The sequence below is a fragment of the Pristiophorus japonicus genome, chromosome 14 (assembly GCF_044704955.1).
Source record: "Pristiophorus japonicus isolate sPriJap1 chromosome 14, sPriJap1.hap1, whole genome shotgun sequence".
Classification (NCBI taxonomy): domain Eukaryota; kingdom Metazoa; phylum Chordata; class Chondrichthyes; family Pristiophoridae; genus Pristiophorus; species Pristiophorus japonicus.
In genome coordinates this window covers 165,255,708-165,269,986 of record NC_091990.1, presented here as the reverse complement: position 1 = coordinate 165,269,986, position 14,279 = coordinate 165,255,708, and the positions used below count along the sequence as shown (strand labels likewise).

The following is a 14,279-nucleotide window of genomic DNA, read 5'->3' as shown; positions in this document are numbered from 1 at the left end:
AGGAACTCACACAACGATCCTGACCCTCGGCCTGACCCACGACCTTACCCAGCCTTCCGCCACAGATCAAGTTGGCAACGGCGGATGATCCTCGGGGATTATCTTTATTTTTGAGGGCTGGTGCACATCATAAAATGTCATAATTGTGCAAAGGCAGCAAAGAGAGCGTAGATGGGGTTTGGGTGGAAGTAACGTGCAGCATTAATCTGATGATCTTTGTTTCTCGTTGTTGGGGCCTGAGTGGCGATGGTGATGCTGTTCAGGGTCTGCTCCTTTAGTTCCAGCAGTATGATTTACACCAAAGATATACCTGGCCATTGGGTTATGGAGCAAGGGGATGGCTGCCCATTATTTCTGGGTCTTAGTCTTTTCAAACCAGTGGAAAGGGCGATTGTCGGGACTGCCCTCTAAACTGCCAGCCCTTCTCTTCCCCAGATTTCTCCGATTCAGCGGGTTCCAGCGTGGTGATCGTCACTGCCAACACCTGGGGCGGCGAGGAGTCCTACCTGCAAGCCTTACAAAGCAATGTGGATCTGTTCAGGACTATCATTCCTAACACAGTGCGATACAGCCCCAACTGTGTGCTCATCATTGCCTCCCAGCCAGGTACACAACCTATCGGTGTAACCCACAGCATTTACTTGGAGGTGGGATGAGGATTTATTAGGCAATAAGAAATCCCTTCACGGTAGGTGCTGGTTGTAGGGGGTGCCAGTTACATTGGAGACATGGAGTGGGGATACTGGTCACAAGCATCATAGTAAAAAGGCATTAGCAGTTATGCCAGGTCTTATGGATGAGGGATAAAGTGTGAGGGTTTAAAGGCTGTTTATTAATTCCAGATAATGGTGGTTGCATGGGAGACCTTGCAGGATTGGGGGTGCAAATACCAGGTGCTTTATAGAAAGGAACATTTTACATATGAGCAGTTTACTGGTTACAGAGGATGCCACAGGTTACATGGGGTGAGCTGCAGTATCTCACTATGCTTTGATCTTTGTCTACTTTGTTAGTTGATGTGATGACGTATGTGGGCTGGAAGCTGAGCGGCTTTCCTTCGCACCGCGTGATTGGGACTGGCTGTAACCTGGACACTCAACGCTTCCAGTTCATCCTGGGGAAGTCCTTAAAAACATCACCAGCTGGGAAGGAGGCCTGGATCATTGGCGAGCATGGGGACAATGAAGGTATGTGCGCTACGCGTCACAGCATCGTTGCTGTACCTGTGGATCACACATGGCAGAAGTTAAATGCTACTTTGCCCCCTCTGCCCCATCACTGTGCCCCCTCTGTGCCCAATCCCTCGTGTGGCTTGGTCCCCTCTAGACTCTGTCTCCGCAATATAACAATGCTTGCATATAATAAAAGAATGGATATGCTCTGATCCCCGGACCCAATCAAAGTGGCGGACTTTCCTTCAGTTGTAGGATCCAAATAGTCATATGGCGGGTGCTTTAAATAGTGTAGGTGAACATGATATCCAATATTGTATTATGTTGCTGGTGAAGAAGGGAGGTGCTCAAGCTGCTAATTGCCTTGTCTTGAATGTAATACCTCACATGTATCTATTGAAATTAATTTGCCAATTATGTGCCCATTCTGCAAGTTTATTAATGCCCTCCTGTAATTTGTTGCAGTCCTCCTCCGTGTTGACAATTCCCTCTCCCCCCCCCCCCCCCCAAAAAAAAATTTGGTGTAATCTGCAAATTTGTAAATTGTGTTTTTGATTCCAAAGTCTAAATCGGTAATATAATTTGTAAATAACAGTGGTCCCAGCACTGATCCTTATGGGACCCTACTTTCCACCTTCTATGAATAGCTACCCTTACCCCTCTACTCTCTGCTTTCTGTCTTGAAGCCAGCTAGCGAGCCATCCTATTGCTTTTCCCCTGACTCTGCATTCTCTGACCTTATTATAGGGTACCTTATCAAAGGCCTTTTGAAAATCTAGATAAATTACATCTACTGCATTACCCTTGTCTACTCTCTATGTTACTTCAAAGAATTCAATGAGGTTGGTCAATCAAGACTTTCCCTTTTGAAATCCATGTGACGATCCATTATTATATTTTTGGTTTCTAGATGTTCTATTTTTTTCTTTAATTGGGATTCCATTATATTTTCTACGACTGATAAGCTGACTGGTCTATCGGATTGGTCCATATTGATAGGAAATTGTTTCCTTGGCTAGAGAATCTAGAACTAGGGGCCATAGTCTCAGGATAAGGGGTCGGCCTTTTAAGACGGAGGTGAGGGGGCATTTCTTCACTCAGGGTTATGAATCTTTGGAATTCTCTGCCCCAAAGGGCTGTGGATGCTCAGCCTCTGAGTATATTCAAGGCTGAGATCGATAGATTTTTAGACTCTAAGGGAATCAAGGCTAGGGCAGGAAAGTGGATTTGAGGTCGAAGATCAGCTATGATCTGACTGAATGGTGAAGCAGGCTAATTCTTATGTTCGTGTGTTCTCATAGTTCCCTGGACATGTTCTACCTCCCTTCTTAAATATAGGTATAGGTTCGACCTCCAAAATCCGGAGTTCCGGAATCCGGACCGATCCGTGGCGGGGTCGTCCGGAAAATGTTCCGATATCCAGACTTCCCCTCTCTTTTCTCCCCACCCCCCGCCCCCGCCTCGGCAAACTGACTTCGCTTGGCCCGACCTCGCCCTTCACCTCGGCTGCCCAACCCCACCTACCTCAGGCCAGACAAGGAACTCCTCCACGGCGGCGCGGCCCCACCTGAACATTTTCTTGGGGGTGGGACCCTGCCCAACGACCTCATTGGGGTCGGCGACCTGGACAGCTCCTCGGCGAACACCCCCCTTTCTGACGTTCTGAAATCCGGAAATACCCGAACCTGGGCTCGGGTGTTTCCGGATTCGTGAAGTCAGAAAGACGATCGAAAGTCCGGAAAAACACGAAAACCGGCTCGACCTCAGTCCCGAGGTTGCCGGATTCAGGCGGTCAAACCTGTATTAGGTTAGCTATCCGCCAGAGCGCTGCCACCACACCTTTTTCGAACATTATTAAATTTGTGTAATAGTGCCTCTGCTATCTCTTCCCTAGATTCTTTTAATATGCGTGGATGTAATCTGTCTGGACATGAGGTTTTATACTCTTGAGTTTGATTCGTTTATTTAATATTTCTCCCCTTTTTATTTTAAATGCGGTTATATCTAATCTCGTCTTCTGATGTCATGTCCACCTGATCCGTCTCCCTGGTAAATACTGAATCAAAGTAATTATTTAATATTTCTGCCATTTCGCTATCACTGTCTGTGGATTTTATCCTGATCGTCCTTCTGTGGCTCTATTCCCATCCCGATTTTCTTTTTTTTAATTTGTGCCTGTAGAATATTTTACTATTTTTTATGTTCTGTGGTAATTTAATTCCATTGTTCCTCTTCGCCTTCCAAATTGTTTTTTGACTTCTCTCCTAATCTTTGTATTCTCCTTTGTCATGCTCTCCCCTGATGTCCATGCACTTAATATATGCCTCTTTCCTTACCCCCAATTTCTCCCTAATGTCTTTATTTATCCATGGTGTCTCATTAGTGTTTAGCTCCTTCTTGTTTTTAGCAGAATATATTTTTCCTGGACTCTTGAACACCGTTTTAAATGTTTTCCATTGATTTTCTTCTTCATTGTTTGCCAGTCCATTTTATTTTCCCAAGTTCTATTCTCAGCCCCTCAAAATCAGCTTTTCTCCAATCTAGTCTTTGTCATACCTTTCTCAATTATTATCTTAAAGCGTACTATATTGTGGTCGCTATTGCCAAAATGTTCTCCTACTTTTTACTTCTCTTATCTGCTCTGGTTCATTCCCCATTACTAGATCCAGTCGTGAGTCCTCCCTGATCAGGCTTCTTGTATATTAGGGTAGAAAGGAGTCCTATAGACATTGTGGGAACTCCATTCCCTTATCCCCTTTACCTACTTTTTCTGGCCAATTAATTTCAGGGTAGTTGAAATCCCCCATGATGATTATTCTGTGTTTTACTAATTTCCCTACTTCGGCACTGTGTAAATTTTGTTTTGGTTTTTAGTGGCTGTCTGGAGGGGCTCAGAGATGGACAGTGGGCAAAATAACAACCCAGACATAATCGCAGACCACGACAAACACAAGCAGCTGACGCACAGGTAGGAAGACGGCAGCTCAGAAGTTCCGTGGCAATTCTAGCAAGTACAGGAAAATATTTCTGCTTCTCCAATTTTATTCCATCCTCTCCAAAGAAGAACAGTTCCACAGGCTAAGTGGTCATTCTCCATTAGTGAGACTAGGCATTGGGAGTTACAATGGAGGCTTCACAGCTGAGCCGGATCCAGGCCTTATCAGACTTCCATTGACGAGTGGTCATTGGATGGTGAACCCTGGTAAATTTTACTCTCCCTAGCCCATGGGAAGAAAGAGAAACTTTCATTTATATAGCGCCTTTCATGCCCTCAGGACATCCCAAAGCGCATCACAGCTAATGAAGTACTTTTGAAGTGTAGTCACTATTGTAAAGGAAACTGAGGCCAACTATAGTGTCTGGACTGCAGCTCTGGTTGAAATCCGCCAGCTCAGCACAAACTAGACATTAATCATTGGACCTTCTGGTTTGTATGTCTTAACTTCACCCGAAACTTCCTGCAGGGGTTTACTGCCTGGAAAGTATCCTTTCAACAGTTTGGAAAAAGTTTGTCAAAAATAATGTTCCTGTGGTTGCAGATTCAGACCCATTGTTTTATGTTCCAGGGCTTTTGAAGGGTTAAAGGAGAAAGGCCAGAGGTCGTGGTCAGTTGGGCTGTCAGTGGCCGATCTAACTGAGACTATCCTGAGAAATCTGGGACACTCCCATTCCGTCTCCACACTGGTGAAGGTGAGTGGAAAAAGAGGGGAAAAAAAATGGCAGGGCTACGGGGAAAGGGCGGGGGAGTGGAACAAGCTGAAGTGCTCTTGCAAAAGCCAATACGGGCTCGACGGGCCGAATGGCCGCCTCCTGTGCTTGTAACTATTCTATGATTCTATGGATCAATCACTTTCCAGGTCCATAGCAGAATGATGAGGTCTATGTATCTGGAAGAACGCAGCATTTCCTCAGTGATTTGGGGATAGGGTCGCTCTGACTGCCTGCCACAGTCTATGTGCACACCCAGGTGGCCCTGGAGATGGACTATGCAGTGTCGATCAGTAAAGCTTGAAGCCTCTCGCGACAGGGAGCCCCTGCAGGACATGGACTGCACAGTCGATGATGAGAATGAGATAGTGATTGAGTTTTATTTATGCTTTTAGTTCGATCGGACCATTTGTATGAGAGTTTTATTAGTGGTGTCCTCCTCAGATCAAGGAGCCTCTTATGGATTCTTAGGTTCCCACCGTCACCCTTTTTGGTCCAATTAAAATAGTCTTGAAGGATCATGTATGGGTATGGTTCCACTGGATCCAGCAGCTTCCTGGTATCTCATTCAAGTACCTATTCTTCACCTATGAGCCTAAACTATGAGTGTCGGTAGACTAGTCAACCATGGGGGGGGGGGGGGGGGGAGCATCACAGTGAAGTCCATTCTTAACCTCACCCAACATCCACGTGTGAACCTTCCAGCAGCAGTCGAGGGACCAGCACCAACCCTGCTTGATTGTAATGTTTAGAAATGTAAACTTGCATCTGGGTGAAAAAATACCCAGCACAGGTATAAACAGGCGGAAAAGGATCTGAAGTAATAATGGTTCACCGCTTTCAATAAATAAGCAATGTGGAGAAGTCACTTAAACAAAATGTGGAAATACATACTGGAGTACAAGTCTAAGGAAGATACATATTACTCCTCAGACCACATGAAATACTGTGAGCATCTTTGATCTCCTCACTTAAAAAGGGACATAGATACATTGGAAAAGGTACAGAGGAGAGAACATGAATGATCCCAAGTGTAAAAGGAATGGGCTCTAAGGAAAGATTAGAGCATCTCGAGCTCTTTCGTCTAGAAAGATGTTGATTGAGGATCGCACCTATGTATGTAAAGTATTAGATGATCTTGATGAGGTCAAATCAGAATATTAGTTCAAGGAAAGTCAGATCTGTGGAGCTAGAGGACATAAATTGAAATGAGTGAAAAATTAACTTAAAACAGCATTCAGTTCTGGGCCCTGTACCTCGGGAAGGATATATTGGCGTTGGAGAGGGTGCACAACAGATTCACCAGAATGATACTGGGGCTAAAAGGGTTAAATTATGCCGATCGGTTGCATAGACTTGGCTTGTATTCCCTTGAATATAAAAGATTAAGGGCTGATCTAATTGAGGTAAGATAATTAAAGGCATTAATAGGGCAGATCGTGAGGACCACAGGAGGAGGTGATTCTGCCGGCAGACAAAGAGCTATCCAGCCTAATCCCACTTTCTAGCTCTTGGTCCATAGCCTTGTAGGTTACGGCACTTCAGGTGCATATCCAAGTACTTTGTAAATACTGTGAGGGTTTCTGCATCTACTGCCCATTCAGGCAATGAGTTCCAGACCCTCACCACACCCTTAAAGCCTCCCTGATAAAGTGCAACATCCCCAATGACAACTGGTAGTCCCTGGCCAAAGACTGCCCTAAGTGGAGGAAGTGCATCCTGGAGGGCGCTGAGCACCTCGAGTCTCATCGCCGAGAGCATGCAGAAATCAAGCGCAGGCAGCGGAAAGAGTGTGCGGCAAACCTGTCCCACCGTCCCTTACCCTTGACTGTCTGTCCCACCTGTGACAGGGACTGTGGCTCTTGTATTGGACTGTTCAGCCGCCTAAGGTCTCATTTTAAGAGTGGAAGCAAGTCTTCCTCGATTCTGAGGGACTGCCTATGATGATATCTAACTGAATTATGATCACTAGCACCAAAATGCTCTCCCACTGATACTCCTTCCACCTGCCCAGCTTCATTCCCTAAAACTTAGTCCAGAACCGTGTGCTTCTTTGTTGGACTTGCTATGTACTGGCTAAAAAAAGTTCTCCTGAATGCATTTTAAGAATTCTGCTTCCTCAAAACCTTTCACACTAATTCTATCCCAGTTAATATTAGGGTAGTTGAAATCCCCTATTACTGCCCTATTGTTTTTGCACTTCTGAGAAATTTGCCTACATATTTGCTCTTCTATCTCCCGCTGACTGGGGGTCTATAGTACACGCCCAGCAGTGTGATTGCCCCTTTTTTGTTCTTTAGTTCAACCCATATGGCCTCATTTGATGATCCTTCTAATATATCATCCCTCCTCACAGCTGTAATTGTTTAATCAATATTGCGAAACCCCCCCCCCTTTTTTTTTTAAACACCCTCTCTATCACGTCTGAAAACCCAGTAACCAGGAGTGTTGAGTTGCCATTCCTGCCTTTCAGCCATGTCTCAATAATAACTATATCATACTCCCATGTGTCTATCTGTGCCCTCAGCTCATTTGCCTTATTCCCTAGACTCCTTGCTTTGAACTATATACCATTTAGCACTGCTAAACTCCCTTGTTTATTTTCTAGCTTTTGTTTCCTTTGCCTTCCAAACTCGCTTACTAATTTTCTGCTTTCCATTTCCAGCTTTCCTTCTCTCCCTTCTGAATCTACTCTCGGGCTCCCATCCCCCTGCCTAGCTACTTTAAATCCTCCCTAACTGCACTAGCAACCCCCCCCCGCCCCCCAACGAGGATATTGGTCCCGGCCCTGTTGAGGTGCAACCCGTCCAGCTTGTACAGGTCCCAGCTCCCCCAAAAATGGTCCCAATGCCTCAAGAATCTAAAGCCCTCCCTCCTGCACCTTCTCTACAGCCACGCATTAATTTGCTCTATCCTCCTATTTCCATACTCACTAGCATATGGCACCAGGAGTAATCTGGAGATTATTACCTTTTGAGGTCCTGCTTTTTAATCTTTCCTAGCTCCCTAAAATCTGCCTGCAGGACCTCATCCCTCTTTCTACCTATGTCATTGGTGCTGATATGGACCATGATCTCTGGCTGTTCACCCTCCCCTGTTAGCATGTCCTGCAGCTGTTCAGTGATATCCTTGACCCTGCCACCAGGGAGACAACATACTATCCTGGAGTGTCATATGCAGAAGTGCCTGTCTGTTCCCCTATTGAATCCCCTATCACTTTTACTCTTCCACTCCTCTTTCTCACCCCTCTTCCCCTTTCCCCCCCCCCCCCCCCAATGCAGCTGAGCGACCCATGGTACCGTAGACTTGGCTCTGGCTCCACTCCCCCGAGGAACCCTCATCAGTATCCAGAACTGAAAACTAGTTAGCAAGCGAGATCCACTCGCGGGAACCCCTTCCCTACCTGCCTGGTCCTTCTTGTGTCTCTGCCTGCACACTCTTGAGCTGCGCGGTGACAACTCCTGAAACGTGCTATCCACCAAGTTCTCAGCCCCACGGATGCACTGCTCAAACTCTGAAACCCGGAACTCGAGCTGCTCTAGCTGGCGACACATTCTGCACACATCGTCCAGGCCACGAGAAGTGTCCAGGACTTCCCATGTTGCACAGGATGTGCATTCCACAGGACTGGGCTGCCTTGCGATGCCTCTAGTTATTAGATTTAACTAAACTTTTCAGCATACCCTGCTGCCCTAACTTGAGAGTAAGAAAAGGCATCTGTGATGCTCACCAACCAGTCACCTACCTGCAGTCCTTCAACGTCCCTCCTTGACTTATTTTTTTCAGTCCTCTCTTCCCAACCAGATTCCCTGCTCTGCGAGTCCAGGACATCTCCTCGCCGCTCCTGATATCGTCTCGCCTCTGTTCCCGACAAGGTTCGCTGCTCTACAAGTCTGGGGTTTCTCTCCACCGCTCCTTATATCCGGTTCAGGGGTGATGTCAGGAAGCCCTTCACATACAGGGTAGTCGAAATCTGAAACTCCCCCCAAAAAGCTGTTGAGGTTAAGTCCATTAAAAATGTTCAAAACGGAGATTGATTTTTGTTAAGCAGGAGTGTTAATAGTTATGGAGCCAAGGCGGATGGATGGAGTTAAGATGGAGATCAGCATTGATCTAATTGAATGGTGGAACAGGCTCGAGGGGCTGAATGGCCAACTCCTGTTCTTATGTTCAATTATTAGGAAGAACTTCTTTACTCAGCGTCATAAATGTTTGGAATGATGCACCATGTAAGATGATAGAGTCAACGACATTTAAGGACATTCAAAAAGCTGCTGGGCTGGATGAGTTCGAGGATGTGGGCATCGTTGGCTGATTGGCCGCCTCTCATTCTTCCCTGTTCTTGTGATCAATGTTAGCGAGTTTATCCTGCAGCATAAAGAGGTCAATGGCACAGCGGGAAACTGAATATATTCTTGTCCTGCAATTAAGAGTTTTCTGAAACAAGTAACTCCTCCAGATTGATCAGCTGGCTTGGCTGTAAGGTCCGGAAGCCCTGAATGACAGCACATGTCAGCGCAGGAGCAAAAGGTAGAAAGGAGCCTCGGTGTCATTGCTTTAGCTTGGCCCTGCTTGGGGATTGGCTTTGTTCATCACTGTGAGCAATAACCCAAATTGTACTCTCCCCACAGGGCTGGTATGGAATCAGCAGCGAGGTGTTTCTCAGCCTGCCATGTGCGCTGACCGCAGCCGGAGTGGTGAATGTTACCGCACTGAAGCTATCGGAGGACGAGGAGGCAAAGCTGCAGAGCAGTGCAGCAACCCTCCAAAACTTTCTTCAGCAGCTAAAGATTTAAGCTGCTCTTCAGAACAATGTAAATGATTGGTGGCAACGCTGAGAAATCTGCATCAACTTCCAGTGTTCAGTAGTGCCCTGGTCATGGCCAGAAAGCAGACACCCTGCGACTGGCAGACGTATACGCTTGATATACCTGCAGTCATGTGCTCTCTCTATAACCAACGCTGTGTGTACTCTACTTACCTCAACATGAGGGTGTTAGCTTGGCTCAGTTGGTAGTACTTTTTCTTCAGGTGCCCGTTAAAAGATCCTGTCGATCTATTGGAAGAGGAAGTGCTCCCAGTGTTCTGGCCAACATTCCTCTCTTAAACACTATGAAAGAACACAGATTAACCGCTAAATTCAACTCATTGCTCTTTGTGGGATCTTCAGAAGTCCAAAATGGCTGCCGCATGTGCCTACGTAGCAATTACCAATCTTCGAGGTTATTTGCTGCTTTCACGATGAAGGTGATGTGTAAATGCAAGTCTGTCTTTCTTTTGACCCAACAACCATGTGCCCTGTAGATATAGAAAAAAAATAGGTACAAGAGCAGGCCATTTGGCCCTTCGAGCCTGCACCGCCATTCAATATGATCATGGCTGATCATTCAACCTCAGTACCCCACCCCTCAGTAATGTGCCGCTATATCACTGCGAGCCATGTTTGCCCTGTGTATACCTGCCCAGCTCAACAGCGAGTGGGTAATGCATTGAGCTGATGGCATTGCATACAGACATGTGTGGTCTGGGCAACCAGTAACACAGTCGGAGGCCTGGGATCTACTGCCCTGCCCCTGAGCAGGACTTGCAGGAGGGGGGGGGGGGTTGGAAAAACTGGAGTTTTGTACGAGTTGCTGGAGAAATATTGTTGCAATAAAGATTGCATAGTCTGCAGTCTCAGCAACGGATAATAATTTGCTGCCATTTTAGGTCTTCCAGAACTATGCATTCTCCCCCTCTCTTTCCCCCCCCCCCCGGCATGCTGGGGGCCCCTGCACTTGTAAATACTCTTTTCCCCCAAACACCCAAAGGGGAAGCAGCTACCTGCTAAGTTATTTCTACATAATGACTGATGCCAGGAAGTGTGCTCTGCTGTTGAGATTTTGCTGCACTTTGCCTCTATTGCCTCCTCTAGCACCATGTCCCAGCTCTTGTTCTCTGTTCTTCTTCCTACTTTGGTTCCCCTCGTGCCCCTCCCGTTCCATTCCACGATCCAGGACCGAGCCTCCAGTCTCGAACCCCTCCATCTTGTTACATCTCTTCTCAGTGTTCAATAAGCTGCTCAAAACCTACTGTTCCAACTGCAGTTACAATTGCCTTCCCCTAATTCTTCTGCCAACTTTTGCTAGGTGTCTTGATTCTCCTTTGTGAAATGCCTTGGGATATTTTATTTCAATTTGTTGTGGAATGATTTTATTTATATAAAGCAACAATAGATTGGATGTTGCCACTCATGTATATGTTTTGTCTCCAATCCAAGCCCACCAAATTCTGTCTCTGCTGTCAGTGCAACTTGTTAAACTGTCCCAAAATATATTTGGATCATTTTGTAAAGCAGGCTCTCAGGCTTTCATTATGTAGATACTCCACTGCTGCCGATTGTGCTAAGTTGCCATGGATGGAAGCTCTCAAACTGAAAGCCTTTTCACAGCGAGATCGAAGACAGGACTGATCTTCGTACCTAAATAAAGTAGAAAATCACTGCTTATTTATTATAAAACAAGTATTATGTTTCATATTTTTGGCTGTATCTCATATAAAAAAATAACAATTTATAGCATTGGAAAGTAAAGTACAAAACATCGTAGCACAATGATGCATTGTCTTCAAAGTACTTGATTTCATTATTCCCCCTTGCTCTCGCCCTGAGCCGTCTTCTCCAGCAATATGTTCCAGAATGCACCAGCAGCTCATCGAATTCTGATTACTCTTCAACTCCTGTTCCCCTGCTCCACCAATGGGAGCCAATCACTGTTCTTGTGCTCCAGCTTCTTAAAGCTCTCTTTCAAAACCATTTCTCACCATTCCTCCAAAACTCTCTGGGGGGGACGGGGACATATCTGAGCTTCCAGTCCCTAAATTCTCACATCTCCAACTCCGCACCCTCTCTCCCCCTCTGCCTGTATAATTCTCGGATGTTCTGCACGAGGGTAACTATGGAGAAGCAAATAATTTTGTCTGCTCAGCATTGGGACAATGGGTTGCGGGGGGGGTGCGGGAAACAGATTAGGGTCATTGGCTGCTGTTTGAATTGGAGAAAAGTTGGAATTAGTGGGCCCCCAAGGTCAGTGCTGGGTCCAGTTTTGTTTGTGGTACTTAGTGCTGATTTGGACTTTGACATGAGGAGCACAATGTTGACATTTGCTGCCAATCTGAAAGAGGATTTGGCAAATAGCAAGTAGGACTGTAAAAGACTTCAGGGGGACACCAAACAATTAGACGCACGAGTAGACGAGTTGGCTGCAATTTAATGTGGAGAAATGTAAGGAATTATATATTGGGAGATAAAGCGAGGAATGAGAATATACTAATGTAAAGATGCTGAACGGTGTGGAAGATCTATGGGTTCAAACACATAATTTCAAAAAAGTGGAAGTGCAGATAGAAAAAGCTATTAAAAGGCCAACATCATTTAGTGTTTTATAAATAGGATAAAGCTGGAATGGTGACTTTATACTAAATTTTGGTTAGGTCACCGAGTATTGTGTACAGTTTTGGGTGCCCCCTTATAGGAAGGACATTAAGGTCATAAAGAGCATATAATGTAGATTTGCCGTGGATAGAAAACTATAGTTGTGAGGGAAAAGATACTGAGAGTATTTCCCCTGGAGCAAAGAAGGCTCAGCGATTCAATAGAGGTTTTCAAAATTGTGAAGGGTTCTGGCAGTGAATGTGTTGACGCCAGCACATTTGTTTAGAATTCCTACCCACATTCTGCGAGCCTGGGCGTGGCAGAGAACAGGGCACATAGTATAAAAGCTGTAAGCACATTAAAGTCAGAAACTGGTCGATCAGCAAAGATTGTGTGACTAGTAGTGGCCAAAATCCAAGGCAGAAGGTGTGAGTAGATGAACCTGTATAGTTAAACCTGTTCCCCAGTGCCACCAGATGGGAACAGAAACCATTCAGTGCCTGAGGACACCACAAATATGATAAACAAACAATAAGTAACTGTATAATACAGGCGATGTTTCCAAACCCCATTAGTGTAGAAGAGCCCAGGGACCAATGAAAGTGGCCCATAATCCTTTAGATATTTCTGTGTGTGTGCTGAAGGGATAATGCACAACAGATAATGTGATCATTTAAAACCTCAAATGCCAAGCGAGCTTCTGAGGCTGGGGCAAGCAGTATGACTGGAGGCCAGAAACACAATGGACCAGTTATAGAATAATATCTTAAAGCACAGAAGGAGGCCATTCGGCTCGTCATGCCTGTGTCGGCTCTTTGAAAGAGCTGTCCAATTTAGTCCCACATCCCAACTTTATCCCCATGTCCCTGTAAATTAAGTCCTCCAAGTACATGTCCAATCACCTTTTAAAAGTTCAGATGAAATCTGATTCTACCATCCTTTCAGGTAGTGCGTTCCAGATTTTAAAACCCTCAGTGAAGAAATTTCTCCTCATTCTGCCTCTAGTTCTTTTACCAATTATTTTAAATCTATGACCTCTGGTTACCGACCTACTTGCCAGAGGAAATAATTTCTTCCTACTTGCCCTATCGAAACCCCTCAATTTTGAATACCTCTATTGGGTCTCCCCTTAACCTTCTCTGCTCTGAGGAAAACCATCTCAGCTTCTCCAATAACATAAGAAATAGGAACAGGAGTAGGCCATACGGCCCCTCGAGCCTGTTCCGCCATTCAATACGATCATGGACTCAGCTCCACTTCCCCGCCCACTCCCCAAAACCCCTTATCGTTTGAATAAATTTAAGACAGAAATAGAGTTTCTCAATGTCCCAGCTTCCACAGCTCTCTGAGAAAGCGAATTCCACAGATTTACAACCCTCAGAAGAAATTTCTCCTCATCTCTGTTTTAAATGGGCGGCCCCTTATTCTAAGATCGTGCCCTCTAGTTCTAGTCTCCCCCATCAGTGGAAACATTCTCTCTGCATCCACCTTGTCAAGCCCCCTCATAATCTTATACGTTTCGATAAGATCACCTCTCATTCTTCTGAATTCCAATGAGTAGAGGCCCAACCTACTCGACCTTTCCTCATGGGTCAACCCCCTCATCCCCAGAATCAACCGAGTGAACCTTCTCTGAACTGCCTCCAAAGCGAATATATCCTTTTGTAAATATGGAAACCAAAACTGCACGCAGTATTCCAGGTGTGGCTTCACCAATATCTTAATATAGCTGTAGCAAGACTTCCCTGCTTTTATACTTCAGCCCCTTTGCAATAAAGGCCAAGATACCATTGGCCTTCCTGTCACTTGCTGTACCTGCATACTATCCTTTTGTGTTTCATGCACAAGTACCCACAGGTCCTGCTGTACTGCGGCACTTTGCAATCTTTCTCAATTTAAATAATTACTTGCTCTTTGATTTTTTTTCTGCCGAAGTACATAACCTCACACTTTCCAACATTATACTCCATCTGCCAAATTTTTGCCCA

The 14,279-nt window shown here is 45.5% G+C and overlaps 1 protein-coding gene across 4 annotated transcripts in view; it reads left to right on the top strand.

Moving 5' to 3' along the window:
• LOC139280197 (sperm-specific sodium:proton exchanger-like) overlaps window positions 1-11,533 on the top strand; it is a 654,445-nt gene extending 642,912 nt beyond the window's left edge. For 2 of the 4 annotated variants that reach the window (XM_070899786.1, XM_070899785.1), the window contains 5 exons: window positions 436-606; window positions 1,014-1,187; window positions 4,047-4,140; window positions 4,739-4,862; window positions 9,512-11,532. In XM_070899786.1, the coding sequence (XP_070755887.1) occupies window positions 436-606; window positions 1,014-1,187; window positions 4,047-4,140; window positions 4,739-4,862; window positions 9,512-9,676 (728 nt within the window). In that variant the 3' untranslated portion in view covers window positions 9,677-11,532. Of the gene's footprint in view, window positions 1-435; window positions 607-1,013; window positions 1,188-4,046; window positions 4,141-4,738; window positions 4,863-9,511 lie in introns of all 4 variants that reach the window. The other 2 variants (XM_070899784.1, XM_070899787.1) reach the window with 2 other exon arrangements.
• The last annotated feature ends 2,746 nt before the right edge of the window (window positions 11,534-14,279 follow it).